At 31.2% G+C, this 14,362-nt stretch overlaps 1 protein-coding gene across 3 annotated transcripts; it reads left to right on the top strand.

Moving 5' to 3' along the window:
• The first annotated feature begins 570 nt into the window (after window positions 1-570).
• LOC118047280 (choline/ethanolaminephosphotransferase 1) lies at window positions 571-7,788 on the top strand. Of its 3 annotated transcripts, none has more exons than XM_035056526.2 (20): window positions 571-786; window positions 1,045-1,196; window positions 1,317-1,326; window positions 1,446-1,496; window positions 1,579-1,656; window positions 1,803-1,878; window positions 1,974-1,996; window positions 2,069-2,169; window positions 2,388-2,482; window positions 2,655-2,723; window positions 3,695-3,764; window positions 4,207-4,270; window positions 4,353-4,393; window positions 4,493-4,577; window positions 5,452-5,514; window positions 6,015-6,073; window positions 6,183-6,235; window positions 6,448-6,520; window positions 7,098-7,140; window positions 7,280-7,788. In XM_035056526.2, exons 2-19 carry the CDS (start codon window positions 1,060-1,062, stop codon window positions 7,117-7,119), a joined length of 1,170 nt encoding a protein of 389 aa, XP_034912417.1. In that variant the 5' UTR covers window positions 571-786; window positions 1,045-1,059; the 3' UTR covers window positions 7,120-7,140; window positions 7,280-7,788. The 3 variants fall into 3 exon arrangements, with proteins under 3 accessions (XP_034912417.1, XP_034912424.1, XP_073268204.1); XM_035056533.2 differs by having other exon boundaries at window positions 1,042-1,196; XM_073412103.1 differs by having other exon boundaries at window positions 993-1,196.
• The last annotated feature ends 6,574 nt before the right edge of the window (window positions 7,789-14,362 follow it).

Raw genomic sequence — 14,362 nt, 5'->3', positions numbered from 1 at the left:
GCTAGAAAATTATTTAGAGGTTTAAGAAAAGAGGTTACTTAGCTTAACTTAATACGTTCAAGTTTACTATTATTTTTTTATTGGCTATTATTCTATGTTAAAGTTTATTATATAAACATTAAAATAAATTTTTAATTTTTCAATGTAAAATTAAAAGTCTATTAATATATATATATATATATATATTTTATGCTTATAGGTAGAAAATTATATTTTTTTAATACAAGATATTTTTTTTGATTTAAATACTTTAACTTAAAATAAAAATATAATATCTTTTTAATATATGATAATTTTTTTTTAAAAAATAATGTATTAAATTTTATTATTTACAAAACAGAGAATAAAATATTAAATTTTATACATTTCATATAAAAAACATTTAAAAACTACCTTAAAAAACCCATTTAACATTTCACTATCATTTTTTTTTGAAATGTTTTTATTTAAAAATATATTAAAATAATATTTTATTTATGATATTAGGAAATTAAAATAATTTAAAAATAAAAAAAATTAAATTTTTATAAAAACACTCAATAACCGCAGATACAAACGGGGTGCAGGGAAAGAAAAGGCAGCATGAAAACAATCTCTCCTTTCACACGAGTGAAATAACTTAATTTATGCTCTCTCCCTCTTTCTCCCTCTTCCAGGGCGGGAGATAAATCCATTGCTTTTAATATTTTCCTCTTTCCTAGAATCTGCACCCAAACCTAGCTGCTCTCCAAAAAATAAAAAATAAAGAAGTTCTCCACATCCCTCTCGGTATCGCCATTGCCAACGGTACAATATTTTAAGCCTTCTTATTTTCTTATCAAACAATTTCTGTTTAGATCTGTTGTTGTTTTTCTCAATCCAACAAGAAAAATCATCCCAGTTTCAGATCCATTTTTTCTTTCTCAGGCTAGCTTGAAAACCTCTGTCTGTCTTTTCCTTTCCTTTCCTTTTCTTTTGAATCTTACTAATCCGGTAGAGACTGGCACAATCAGATTAGCTTTTTGATGATTTGCTCTGTGTGCGTTTGTGTTTTTTTTTGAGCAGCTAGGTCAAAAAAAAATGGGATATATAGGATCACATGGAATAGCAGCACTTCACAGGTACAAATACAGTGGAGTAGATCACTCTTATGTTGCTAAATATGTTTTGCAACCCTTTTGGAGCCGTTGTGTTAACTTCTTCCCTCTTTGGATGCCGTAAGTTCTTTCTTTCTTTTCTGCTCTTGTAATTTGATTTCAATTAGAATATTCACTAATATTTATTTGTTTGTTTTTGTATCGAAATGGGTTTTTTATGTACTTATGGATGTACCTCAGACCGAACATGGTACGGTGAACCCAACTTTATGCTTTGATCAGTGATGTTAAATTGTTGGGCTGTGTTTTCTTGCTTGTTTGCTTCTTCTTTTTTTCTCTAATTTGTTTTTTTGTCTTCTAATTTTTTAGATTACGCTTATGGGATTTATGTTCTTAGTGACTTCTGCTTTGCTTGGATATGTAAGTGGGGGATTTCGTGAAAATATTATTTATGTGATGATTTTTCTTTTGTAACGTTTGTGGTTTATGTTTGTTTTTCTAGATATATTCACCTCGCTTGGATACGCCTCCGCCAAGATGGGTTCATTTTGCGCATGGATTGCTTCTATTTTTATACCAGGTTTGATTCTAATTCTCACGGGTGGTGTTGTCACTATTTGTTTATAATATTTTTTTAATGGCGTGCCTAGTTGTAGACAGGGTTTAACGTGTTTGTGATGTGACATGTTTTTTTATGGGTTTTTTTTTTCTATTTTCATTTGATAGACTTTTGATGCTGTTGATGGAAAGCAAGCTCGGCGGACAAACTCGTCCAGTCCATTGGGGGAGCTTTTTGACCATGGTGATTTATGTTGTTGGATCTATTTGTCTACTTTTACTATTTGATATTGTTAACTTTTGCTGAAATTTGCTTTTGGTGTTTTCAATGTACTGCAGGATGTGATGCGCTCGCTTGTGCAGTATGTGTTTTTCCATCTCTGTTTTTTAGTCCAGCAGATTCAGTTTCAATATCTGTTTTTGTTGTTTTTCAGTTTGAAAGCTTGGCTTTTGGTAGCACTGCCATGTGTGGAAGAGATTCTTTCTGGTTCTGGCTTATTTCAGCTGTGCCATTTTACGGTGCAACATGGGAACAGTAAGTGATATAAACTTGCTTGTTATTTGTTTTGTATGGGTTTGAATGATGTAATATGACTTCATAAGTGTCATTTAAATTTCTCTTCCTTTTGCTCAGACCTGCTGCCACTTTTTTTTCTTGACTGAAGTCTTCTGTTCCATTATTTTTCTTGAGTTCTGACTTGTGTGGCTTCTGTATGTTATTGACAATTTGAATATTTGGTTCCTTGCATTCAGCTTTTTCACCAACACTCTCATTCTTCCAGCAGTTAATGGGCCTACAGAGGGTCTGATGCTAATATATGTGGCACATTTGTTTACAGCCTTAGTTGGTAAGTTCTTCCTACTTGCAATACCATTGTTTATTTTGCTTGTGATTTTTTATTATAGCACATCATGGTAATCTTTTGTTGGTCCTTTTTGCTTCTCTCTTTCGTCTCTTTCTATTTCTCTTCCACTTTGATATTTTCAGTTTGGTATTAACTCATGTACGTTTCTTTTAAGGTGCTGAGTGGTGGGTTCAACACTTTGGGATGTCTTTCCCATTCTTGAGTTGGGTGCCATTTGTAAGCGGTAAGAATCAACAATTCCTCGATATACTTGGTGATGAATGCATCATTCCAATCTTGTGTTATTTTTCCCTTTAAAGAGATAATTGATGACGCTGTCAATGGTTTTATTCCACCTTATATGTCACTGACTGAAATGAGCTTTTTTGGATATCTTTAGCGGAAACTTTTGTGCACAATATCAAATCATGTGTGCAAATCTAAGACTAGAATGCTTTGCAATCTACCTGTTTTTTTCAAGTCCAATGCAAACAATTTGATGGCAATTGGAATAAAATGTCTTCACTCTTGGTTTAAAAATGTTTTGTGCTTGTTTGACATTCAAACTGCTTTCCATTTAAGATATGACATACTCATCATGTTGCTGTACTGCTGTTTTGGTTTTTTTTTCTCTGACTGATCAACTGTTCAGCATGATAATGGCTCAACGTACATGCAATCACATGTTTTAAACACGTCTCGATTGCTTATGCAATTCAGATCAAGTACTTATTCAATTTATTATTAGTTGCTTATATATTGTCTTGTGTTCACTGCTTGTTCTTTTTATTTGTGCTCTTCGATTCTCTCTGTTGTATCAGCATTCACTATTTTCATGGAGCAATTTTCTGATCTCATCTTTCTTTTATTTTTTTTAAATAATACATGTTTTATGAACTGATGTTTGAGTTGCCAGATTATATCTTATAATTGGTGGGACTTTACTATGGTTTTTGTCTTTTGTATTATCTGCTTGTGAAATAACACCCAATACTACAACGTCTATGCTAATTGATTTGTCATTATCTCAATCGTGGTGGTAGAAAGACTAGTTAAAATAGGCATTGATACTTGTGTTATTATTACCTTCTTACTTTCCATTTGCTCATTATTTTGTTCTCTCATTGTCCCACTGTACTTAATTTCATAGTTTTCTTTTGCAGTTGTAAGCCACATTTTCGTTTACCCTCTCTGTTTTCTCTCTTTTGACTTCAGAAATCCAAACTTACAGAGTCGTGCTGATTTTAATGACAGCTTTTGCTGTTATACCCACAGTGGCATTCAAGTAAGCAATTCTATATAACTAAAATGGCTGAAAATTTACATCTAATGTTCTTAGTTTTGGTCTTTTCCTTTCTTATCCAATTGCATCTCAGCTGATCTTCCCTGTTGAAACTTTGTATGGCTACCTATTTAATTAGGAAGAAAGACAGATAGATGAGGGTTATTTCTTGCACATGCTGGGAAAATGACATCATCATCATCATCATCATTTTTTTCTTTTGAAGGGGTGGTGGGGGTAGTAGGGGTGGGATTTTTTTGCTGTTGCAGATGTGCTTGATTTTGCTTCAATGGGGTCATTTGTGCCAAATGGTTCGAGTGAATGGTTCATTATAGATTTCCTTAGAGGTCCCATGTTGGCCAAGATAGCAGCTATTTGGTGAAGTTTATCTGGGATCTCAATTACATAATGTGATATATTTGTGCCATATGACCTTTTTCTGCAGTGTGTCCAATGTCTACGAGGTTGTTCAAGCAAGAAAGAGCAGCATGTTACTGGCTTTAGCAATGGTAAATCTACAATCACCTGCACATCCCTTTCTTAATTGTATGAATGTTATTTAGTTGTCTCATTATTCTTTATTGCTGTCAGCTTTACCCTTTTCTTGTGCTCGTTGGTGGGGTCCTAGTGTGGTATGACTCATCCTGCAATATTTTTATTAATGTTCTTATGTTCTTATTGGGTTTGATGCGAGGATCTTGGTCTTCATGTGGATCTTTCTTCTCATGCAGGGATTATTTGTCTCCGTCTGATCTAATGGCGAATTATCCTCATTTGGTTGTATTGGGAACTGGACTTGCATTTGGGTTTCTTGTGGTAAGTTATGCAATTTATACATGACTACCTTTTGAGGAATTATGTGTCTCCATCTAGTTTGTCTAAATTGCTGTTCTGTTGCCATTTCAAAGCAAAATTCATTAGCTTAGTCGTGCTAAGGAGATGGTTGATTGAGTTGTGCTAGGAGCCTGTGGTCCTGGTGTTCTGCCTGAAAGTTTGCCAGTTGCAGGCATTTGTATCAAATCGGTGATGCTGGTTCCAAATAGATTGACGACATTATTGACAGGGATTTATTCCAATTTAAACTTTCTTTTACAAAATGATTTCTGAATATGCGACTTTGGAACCTTGTGTTTGAAAGCACACTCAAATGTTGGTGAGACACTGTTGCAAAATGCTGTCATACATGGTCGCCAATTTTTTGAACATGGTGCAAATTAGTTTCACCATTGACCATGCAGATGCACCTCCCATTCATAGCTGTTATATGCACTTTTGAAGTGGATTTAGCACATTATCAGGGACCTTACAAAGTTTGAAATTTTACCATGATATTTCTAGGAACGCTGATAAAAGTTTGTCACATGGCGGTGCTGCAAATTGGCAGCCGATGAATTCTGGCGAAAAAAAAAAAGAGAAAAGGAAAGGGAAATCATTTTGTAGATCCCAAAAGGAATTAGACTCATTCACGTCCCACAGTTAGCATATGTTATCATGTCAGCTTCTGACCACTGGCTGAACTCGCATTGGAAAACCACGTGCAAAAACAATGGGTGTTGGGGAGCAGGGATCTATTGTATTCTTTTGCATGTGCTGCTGTAGTAGAAGTTTTAAATATATTTCTAAATTAAACAAGTGCTGTTGACAATTGACTTGTATTGCACCATTTCTGAGAGGAAGTTTCATTTGACAGGGAAGGATGATTCTGTCTCACCTGTGTGATGAACCAAAGGGATTGAAAACCAACATGTGCTTGGTATGGTTTGTTCCGTTCTTTACTACTGAAATCATATGAAGTCTTAAAGTTTATTCGTATGCTTTGGTAGAAAAAGTGTATTTTGAGATTTTGCTGTATATCACCAGGTTGCAGAAATATTTTGATCTCTTATATATCAAATTTTTAATGATTCACTGAAATCCAACAAATGTTATGCCTTATCTGAGCTATTTCACTGACACTTGTGAGATACACCAACAGCTCATTTGTTGGAATTAATTTGCTCCTACTAATGAAAAAATGCACACTTGTTCCCCTTCAAGAATTCATATCTATGTTCTGGAAGGAATACTTGTGGGAGGAGTGTTTGGTGTTCTCCGGTATCAAACTGATTATTGTTGAATTTCCTTTCCCACAGAAGTTTCTGTTTCCTCCCTTTTCAGTTGTCAACTTTATTCCTGGGAGATTTATATTATTACATGTGAACTTAATTATCAACCTAGTGCTGAACAACTAAGTTCCATGTTTTCTTCCTGCAGTCTCTGTTATATCTACCATTTGCCATTGCAAATGCACTCGCAGCCAGACTGAATGATGGGTAAGTGGTAACTGGTAGTGTTGTTTTTTATTCTGATTTTAAATAACGAGAATTTGATTTGGTATATTTTTTATTGTGGTGTTAATTTTATGAGAACCTTTTATTGCAGAGTTGCTTTAGTGGATGAGTTCTGGGTTCTTCTTGGTTATTGTGTATTCACAAGTATGTTCTGGTTACCCTGTTTTGTTATTTCACCTATATTGTTGATATGTTTTTGCTTGTTTTACACAAGAAACTGTTCTGTACATGTAATCAATGTTTTGTTTTCTGATTTTGCATTTCTTAGTTTTGAGTTGTTGACATAATTCTTATTGCTCTTACCATGTGTTGTTACAGTTTTATTTAATGCCTTACAATTCTTTTTCTGAACTCAGTGCTACTCTATTTGCACTTCACCACATCTGTCATCCATGAAATTACAACAGCTCTGGGAATATGCTGCTTCAGGTGAGAATCTGGATGTACATAGGATTGTTCATGATTTTGTTTGGTTCAGTTCAGTTTGCAAGGAAAATTCAGATAAAAAAAGTAATAAAGGTTTCAGCTCAACCCAACTATGCTGAAAGCTCATTAGACCTAACTGAACCAAGTAGATTTGATCTTTTGAATTCAAATCTGAACAATACCAAAGACTACTATCGAAAAACCAAATTAAATTATGTGAGCTAAAGCCAGATTAAAATATGTTAAAGCCAAGATATTTTGCACAATCAGGCTAGAGACATCTGTTCTGTTTTTTCAATTACATGCGGTCAAATCATGTCTGGTTCAAGGTTTAGTATATTGGGTGATCTCGGCATTTGATTCTCCCAAGTCTGATGAGTGTGCTTAAGTAGTCATGGATCAATCTGATTGTGATCTGCTTGTAGCATCAATGGTGCTCTTTATTGGAAGTGTATGCTCTTTGCAGTCAGAGTATTTGGTTGCTCTCACAACAAAATTGATTCTTAAATGTGCTTGTTGTCTAGGATATTACTGCAAACAGGATTCTTGGTTGCTAACTGCCTCCACTCTTAATTTACAGGATAACTAGGAAGAAAGCATGAAAACAACTGTTCTGATTTTCGGTATGTCCTTCCTTACTCATGTTCTGATTGTTGTCTACTGTACACAGATTTTTCGAGTGAATCCAATACGATTTGACTATGGTTCTATCTTGTATTTAATGGTTCGGTGATTTCATGTTACATTATGAATTTTTTTCAGCTGGCAATTCTGGTGCAGTGGGGCAAACGATTTGGAATGTCATTTTTGGTTCAACATTGATGAATACCTTTGTAACTGGATCTAGTGGCACTGGGTCTGGTTCTCTGTTACAAACTATTTCATTTATGTGACAATAGAGTTAGGCGATTTGGGGAATGCACGCTTTTTTTTAAGCACCGTTGTGTATTGAAATTTATGGGCTATATATGTTGGGGGTCTTTTTGGATGAACTCCGTTTAGGGACAGTCAATGGTAGGCTGTTGCCACATTAGTGAAGCACGTATAATTGCTGAATCCTGTGCCTGGTAACGCCACCGCAGTTTCACCTGGTGCTTTTGATAGGTATCATCATTGTTTTATGCTGAAGTTTTGGTAGTGGTGAAGACAGTTGCCACGAATCTCTTAGAATAATGTTCTTGTAGCTGAAGTGTGTTTTTTTGTTCCTTTTCTTTGGAATGCTTTACAGAAGCGAAAACCATAGCAGTATGATACGCTACTGTCTTAGTTTACTGTTTCTCTTTTTCCCTGCATGGCGTTATTTTCGCTCAACTTGTCTACCACTACCAACAAAATTTGAACCTGGCTGTAGGAATCTGCTAAGATTACCAATAATCTACTCAAATTAAGGTGATGAATTATGCAACATGTCAGGTCGAGATTAAAAATAAATACACGCATAGAAGACTCGAGAGATTAAAACTGAATCAAAGTCGTTACAACAAAAAAATATATTAATAAATACATTTGTAATATGCTCCCGAGACGTTTGCGATTTATCGTGGTGGTGGTGGGTGCCGGCCCTGCCGGGTGGGGGGGGGGTTTTTCCCATATTTACTAATATTAAAGATGCCAAGCATATTAATAGCAACTAATTTTTTTTTTTGACAGATTGATCAACACTGTAATAACACCACGACTGTCTTCTATAAAACCCTGCCAGTTATCCCTTACTCCGAGGAGAAAATCACCCTTCAATTAGGGCAGCCATGTCTCGCGTGCCTTTTGTTAGCCTCTGTTTGAGATTGAAGCTAAAATAGTCAAAATTTATTTATTTATTTAAATTTTTTTATTATAATTTTTTTTTTAGTGTTTTTATATGTTAATATCAAAAACAAATTTGAAAAAATAAAAAAATTATTTTAATATATTTATAAATAAAAAATAATTTAAAAAACAAGTAGGTGTTAGTGTTTCGAGCCAAAGGAAGCAGATGTTAAGAGAATATAGATAAGTTTCAGAGGCAAGCAACAGTAACTGCCATAACTGCAAGCACGGGAAGTTAGATAGTTACGATTGTAAACATTTACTAGGATGTTAGTTGCAAGCTGCCTTAAAAGTAATGGGTTTTTCACAAAACTATAAATAAAACATTTTAAAATATTATTCACATGACTTTTAGTTTAACCCAGCTCTGATGACTCTTTAGCTTAAACCAGCTCTAATTAAGTGGTTTCTCAACACAAGATTATCATTTAAGATTCAACAGCTAGATTAAGAGAAAAACAAAATACTATCAAGTTTTTCAAACACAAGAAAATAATTATTGCAAGTGTTTAAAAAATATAATTTTAGTTTAAAGGCCAAAAATAAATTATTGTTGAAAATAAAAGGTTAGAAAATATAAACATTACCTGGTTCGCAAGGGGCAATTAGAGGTTTTTTGCTTGCTCAGCTCAATCTTATGTGTCTATTATTTTTTTTTTTATTAGTTACTATATCATATTAAAGTTTATTATATAAATATTAGATAAAAGTAAATGAAAAACCCTATATATACTTTATATTTATAAAAAATAAATAGTATTTTTTCAATGTATAGTAAAAAAACTTTTTAAAATAATTTATAACACAAGGTTGATTTATATCGTTCAAACAATGGCTGACAAGAAGACTAAAGAACATTATAGCTCATAGAGGGAGATTGGAGCTGCTGCTAACGTTAATCCTATCATCTTATGCCCTGATACAAACACCGTCTGTGTAAATGACTAAAATGTAGGGGTAATTAAAAAAATAAAAAAACTAATTAAACCAAGAAAATCAGAAAAAAAAATAATTGAAAAAACCAAAAAAAAAAAACCGATTAAAATTTTAAAAAAACAGGCCGGTTTAGTTCAGTTTTGATTTTATAAGCAAAAAACCGAACCGAATCGAATCCGAAAAAAACCGAACCGAACCTAACCGAAACCGGTCGGTTTGACCTGGTTTCAGTTCTATTTTTTTTTTTTTGAAAAAAAAAATTTAATTTTTTTTTTTTTTTACAAAAACCAAACTGAAAACAAAAATAACCACTCCTATTAAAATGACACTTGACAGATCGATCAGTCATCGTCAAATCCGATGATAGTGAAAAATATTTTTAGACAAAAATTAATAAATCCTCTTAGAATTATACTCCAACTCCCTCACCAATTAATGGATTTATGATATTATATGACCGTAGTTCCATCACAAGTTTTATATTCTTTTAAAACAAAAAAAATTAGATATTCAAATTTTTTTAAAAAAAAATTTTTTTACATAAAAAATTATAAATATAAATTGAAATGCTTATGAAAAAATTATGATTAAATAAATCAATAGTTATAAATGTAAATAAATGAAAAATAAATAAATAACGATAACAAAAAATAAAATTGAGAAAATTAAAAGATATATATAGATCAAGATATTTGATCTCATAGCATAAAATATTTATTCAATTATATTCACTTGAATTTATATATTGAAATCAAATTTTTACTCAATAAAATGATAATAGAAAAAAGACATGCATATGAAATTGATTAAATAAAGTATTAAAAGCAATTATATGAGTTGTTCATATTATAAATATTATTTAAAAATAAATATTTTTTTATTTTTTAAAAATTGAATTTGTCTATGTAAAGACATTACAAATCATAAAGGAGGGATGTTTATTTAATCATAAATTAAAAAATTATTTAAAAAAAACATATTAAAAAAGTATTAATTATAATAAAAAAAAATTATAATAATAATAATAAAAAAAAAAACAATGAAAGTCCAGGTGCCGCAAGTGCGTTCATAAGAAATAAAAAAAACAAATGACTCGGTTTACAAAAACCATTTAGATTTAGTAAGGTAGTTTTATTTTAACTAGAGGATAAAAAAATAGACAATAATAATAAACTAATAAAATTTATATATAAAAAAAATTATGATAACTTTTTAAAAAAACTCTTGAAAGTATGAAATTGAATAAAAAATAAATAAAAAACACTAGGATTGGAGTCAATTCTAGTTAGTATGATAAATATATAATCTAAGTAACAAAATAAATTAACTAGAGTTAATTTAAAAAATTTATAATGAAAATCATGAAATATAATAACTTAATAAAATTTTTTTTATAAAATTTATAAAATCAATCTATTTTAAATTAAATAAATGATGAGAGGAAGGTATCTTTTGTTTTGGATAAATGCAAATGCAATAGATGGGAGCAAGGTTGTTTAAAATCGCGATTTTAACAACGGAAAGCCTCTTGTAAAAACGGATCGTAAAATCGTAAAAAAATCGTAAAGAATTTTAAAATACATTAAAAAAAAATTCATGCTTCAAATAAAAATTCATACATAGTTCAGCACCTTAAAAATAATGCTAGCCATATTTCTTTGTGTTTATATTTTAGTTATTTTTCTCTCCTAAATTAAAGTCTAATTTTATTTAATTAGCGCTGTTGACTGTTCATGTAAATACACCATATTTTTCTATTATTAAATAAATATTTTTTATGGTTAAGTACTTCCTTATTTAATTGAAAAAAGAAGAAGAGATCTCGTGAAGTGCTCATTCAATTTCAGAAATCTCAGTTCATAAAGGCATTTAGACATAAAGTGGAAGTGTACTTATTGTATTGTATTAAAGAGTGAAGAGAGAGTGAAGAGAGAAGACTGATTCGGTGAGTCACGGTTACTGAATAAATTGCCTTCGATCTGTTCAAGCCAATCGGCGGGTGAGTGGCTGCACTGGATTTTTGCGAAACTCGTGCAATCGGTGGTGAATTTTTTTTGCCCGATTTTTTTTTAACTGTTTAAAATCATTTTGCTCATTTCCGAGTTTTATGAACGATTTAGCACGTAAAGTCTACATTGACTCGTAAAAACGGACGATTTTACGAGTTGACTCGCGATTTTAAAAACCATGGATGGGAGTATCAACTTTGTTCATCATTTCTTGCGAAATCTATCAGCATAACTAACCCTCTGTATATTTCGCCGCACATATCCAATACCCATTTCCGTTTATATAAACGCGTATGACACTAACAGTAAAAATATTGAGAATTCCGGCCGATTCTATGCTCGTTTTGTCATGTAATAAGAAGTTATGTTAATCATTTCAACTGTATAGATTTTAGATTTGTTTTTTAAAGATTATTAATTTAAATTTTATAAATTTTAGATCGTTATTAAAAATTTATATGATTGTTAACTTCAGGACTCGTAAGATTAATTGAAGTATGCATAAATTTACTCGGACACGATGTTGATAAAAAATAATATTATGATTTAAGGTGTATTTTTTATAAATATATTAAAATAATATATATTTTTTAATTTTTTAAAATTTATTTGTTGATATTAACATATTAAAATATAAAAAAAACAATTAAAAAATTAATTTTAAAAAAAAACTTTTAAATTTTAGATAAATAATATTTTTATGGCAATATCAAACACGCTCTAATTTAGGTTCATTATGCTAAGGCTCGAATTAAAAAAAAAAATCTGAATGTTAGAAGAAAAAATAGATCGGTAATGTTATTAAATTTGATATAGTGAGTTAATCTAATCTCTTTTAATTTTTTATTTTAGTTTATATTTAAAATTAAATTATATAAAAGTTATTTGAATATAATCAAATTTATTTAATATGTTACAAGATAGCCTGGATATCCAGGAAAATACATGATAGACTTTATTCCTCTCTTGTATTATGCTTGGATCCTAGCGAGAGTTTGGAAGATTCACCAGAATTAACTAAAACAACACTTACAAACATCAAGTTTATTACAAGCATGGCTAAGAGCCAGCATACATGACATTGCAGGACTGTTATTAGAGATTCTGAGAGGGAGATGGCTTCACCCTTTCAGGTAAATTAGCTGATGATGCAATACAGGAAGAAAAAAAAAGACGTTATATTCTAACAGTGAACCTTCAGCTTAATTAGTCTGTCACATGCTCAGGAATTAACGATCAATTCATGCTTGAGAAGTTTGCATCAATGGCAACTCGTTAACGAACATGCCATGATATATATTCTGAAGGAGGGGGGAGAAGGTAGTTACTCCGTTGTACTTTCTCCTGAGTGAGGTACTAAATTCTTGAAGCCTTGATTCATCGCAGCCACCATGTATCCCGTTCATCGGTGGATGTGAAAGAACAGAACTTGAACGTCAATACTTCTGTTCGGTGCTGATCAAGGATCAATGTTCTCCGGGGAGTAAGACTTCCTCGGCAAAGTGGGCAAGTCGATTGCCGGAAGTCAAGCAATCTGTATAAGCATGCTCTATGAAAGATATGCCCGCATCTCAGCTCTCTGATTTCTTCGCCTTCTTCAACGTCACTTAGACACACAGCACATTCCGCAGGAGCTTCGTTGATCACCGTGTTTAGTTCTTCACCGATTTCAGGCACAGCAAACAATTGGTGTTCTTGGAAGCTGAACGGATAGTAACACAAGAAATTAAATGCCCATCTGAGATGGGCAATAATGAGATTGAAGTATTTGATGAACATGATTGATTGAGTTTAGAGGTTAAATTTGTTGCAAAAACAAAAATTAGAAAAAGAGACAGGAGCTGGGAGAGATGAACGAGGAGGAAATGGCTGTGTGTCAGAATAGATGGGGCAATGGGCGACATTTATAGACTTCAATGGTGGACAATCATGCACGTTGTTTGTTTTTATATTTAAAATTTTTTTATTTTAAATTAATATTTTTTTTATATTTTTATATTATTTTGATGTGCTATATTAAAAATATATTTTTAAATAAAAAAATATTATTTTATATATTTTTAAATAAAAAATATTTTAAAAAATAATCCAAAAACCATTCTAGACCACACGAAATACTTTTCTCTGTGAGTGTACAGACTTAAATGACAGTACCGTTACTAATTACCACCACGCGAGCTATCATATTGAGCGAATAGAGAGATTTCTAATGAAAGGTCTTGTTGAACTAGAATCTTATCGAAGGTCTTTTTCATCCATTTATCACACACACCATGAAACTTCATTCTTGTCGTGTTTTTCATTCTCAATTTTTTTTTTTAATTTCATGCAACATTTCACAAAATCACACCCTAATAAATTAGCATATAAAATTTTTCAACATATTTTTTTGCACTAAAAAATTAATAAATTTAAATTAAAAAAACATATACATACAACAAATTAAATAAATCATGAATCATTTTGCGAATAGATTTTACAAAAATTCATGAATGATAAATAAAAATGTAATTAAAAAAATAAAAGACCAAAATAAATCAAGATTTTTAGAGTGTGTTTGATATTGCGGTAGCTGTTGTGGTTGTAATTTGAAAAAAATAGTAATTTTAGTTGTTTTTGAAAAAATAGGTGTTTGGTTAAAACTATGGTTGGAATTGAGGTTGAAGAAAAAGTAGTTTAATGTGTTTGGTTAAGAATGCTTTTAAAATTAAGGTTATAAAATAATTTTAAAAAATATATATTAATATTGATTATTTTTAATTTAAATATTGTGGATTTAACTATTGTTATTACATCATGAAATAAATCATATTTAATATAAAAATATTTTTTTATTATTCCATGAAACCATATACAATTCCATTACGTATGAAATATATCCGACAAGAACTACAGTTTTCATAATTTGTTTAGCATGTAATAAAATTAGATAAAATATTATCAAGTATAAAATTCACTCTAAACTAATTTTTAAAAAAAATGTTAAAAAAATTAATACACTAAAAAAAAGAATAAGTTTACGCAGTGCAAGTGAATTGCACTGTTCACTATTTTTTAGGTGAATAGTGCAACTCTCTTGCATGATTCACATGAA

Source organism: Populus alba, chromosome 10 (assembly GCF_005239225.2).
Source record: "Populus alba chromosome 10, ASM523922v2, whole genome shotgun sequence".
NCBI lineage: Eukaryota > Viridiplantae > Streptophyta > Magnoliopsida > Malpighiales > Salicaceae > Populus > Populus alba.
Note: the sequence above shows the minus strand (reverse complement) of the source record. Positions and strands in the feature narration are given on the sequence as shown.

Excerpts from the sequence above, each read along its gene's own strand:
- LOC118047280 (XM_035056526.2), top strand. The coding sequence starts at position 1,060 with ATGGGATATATAGGATCACATGGAATAGCAGCACTTCACAGGTACAAA. Across the intron at positions 1,997-2,068 it reads GTGATGCGCTCGCTTGTGCA|TTTGAAAGCTTGGCTTTTGG; the intron begins GTATGTGTTTTT and ends GTTGTTTTTCAG. Across the intron at positions 4,578-5,451 it reads TTGCATTTGGGTTTCTTGTG|GGAAGGATGATTCTGTCTCA; the intron begins GTAAGTTATGCA and ends TTCATTTGACAG.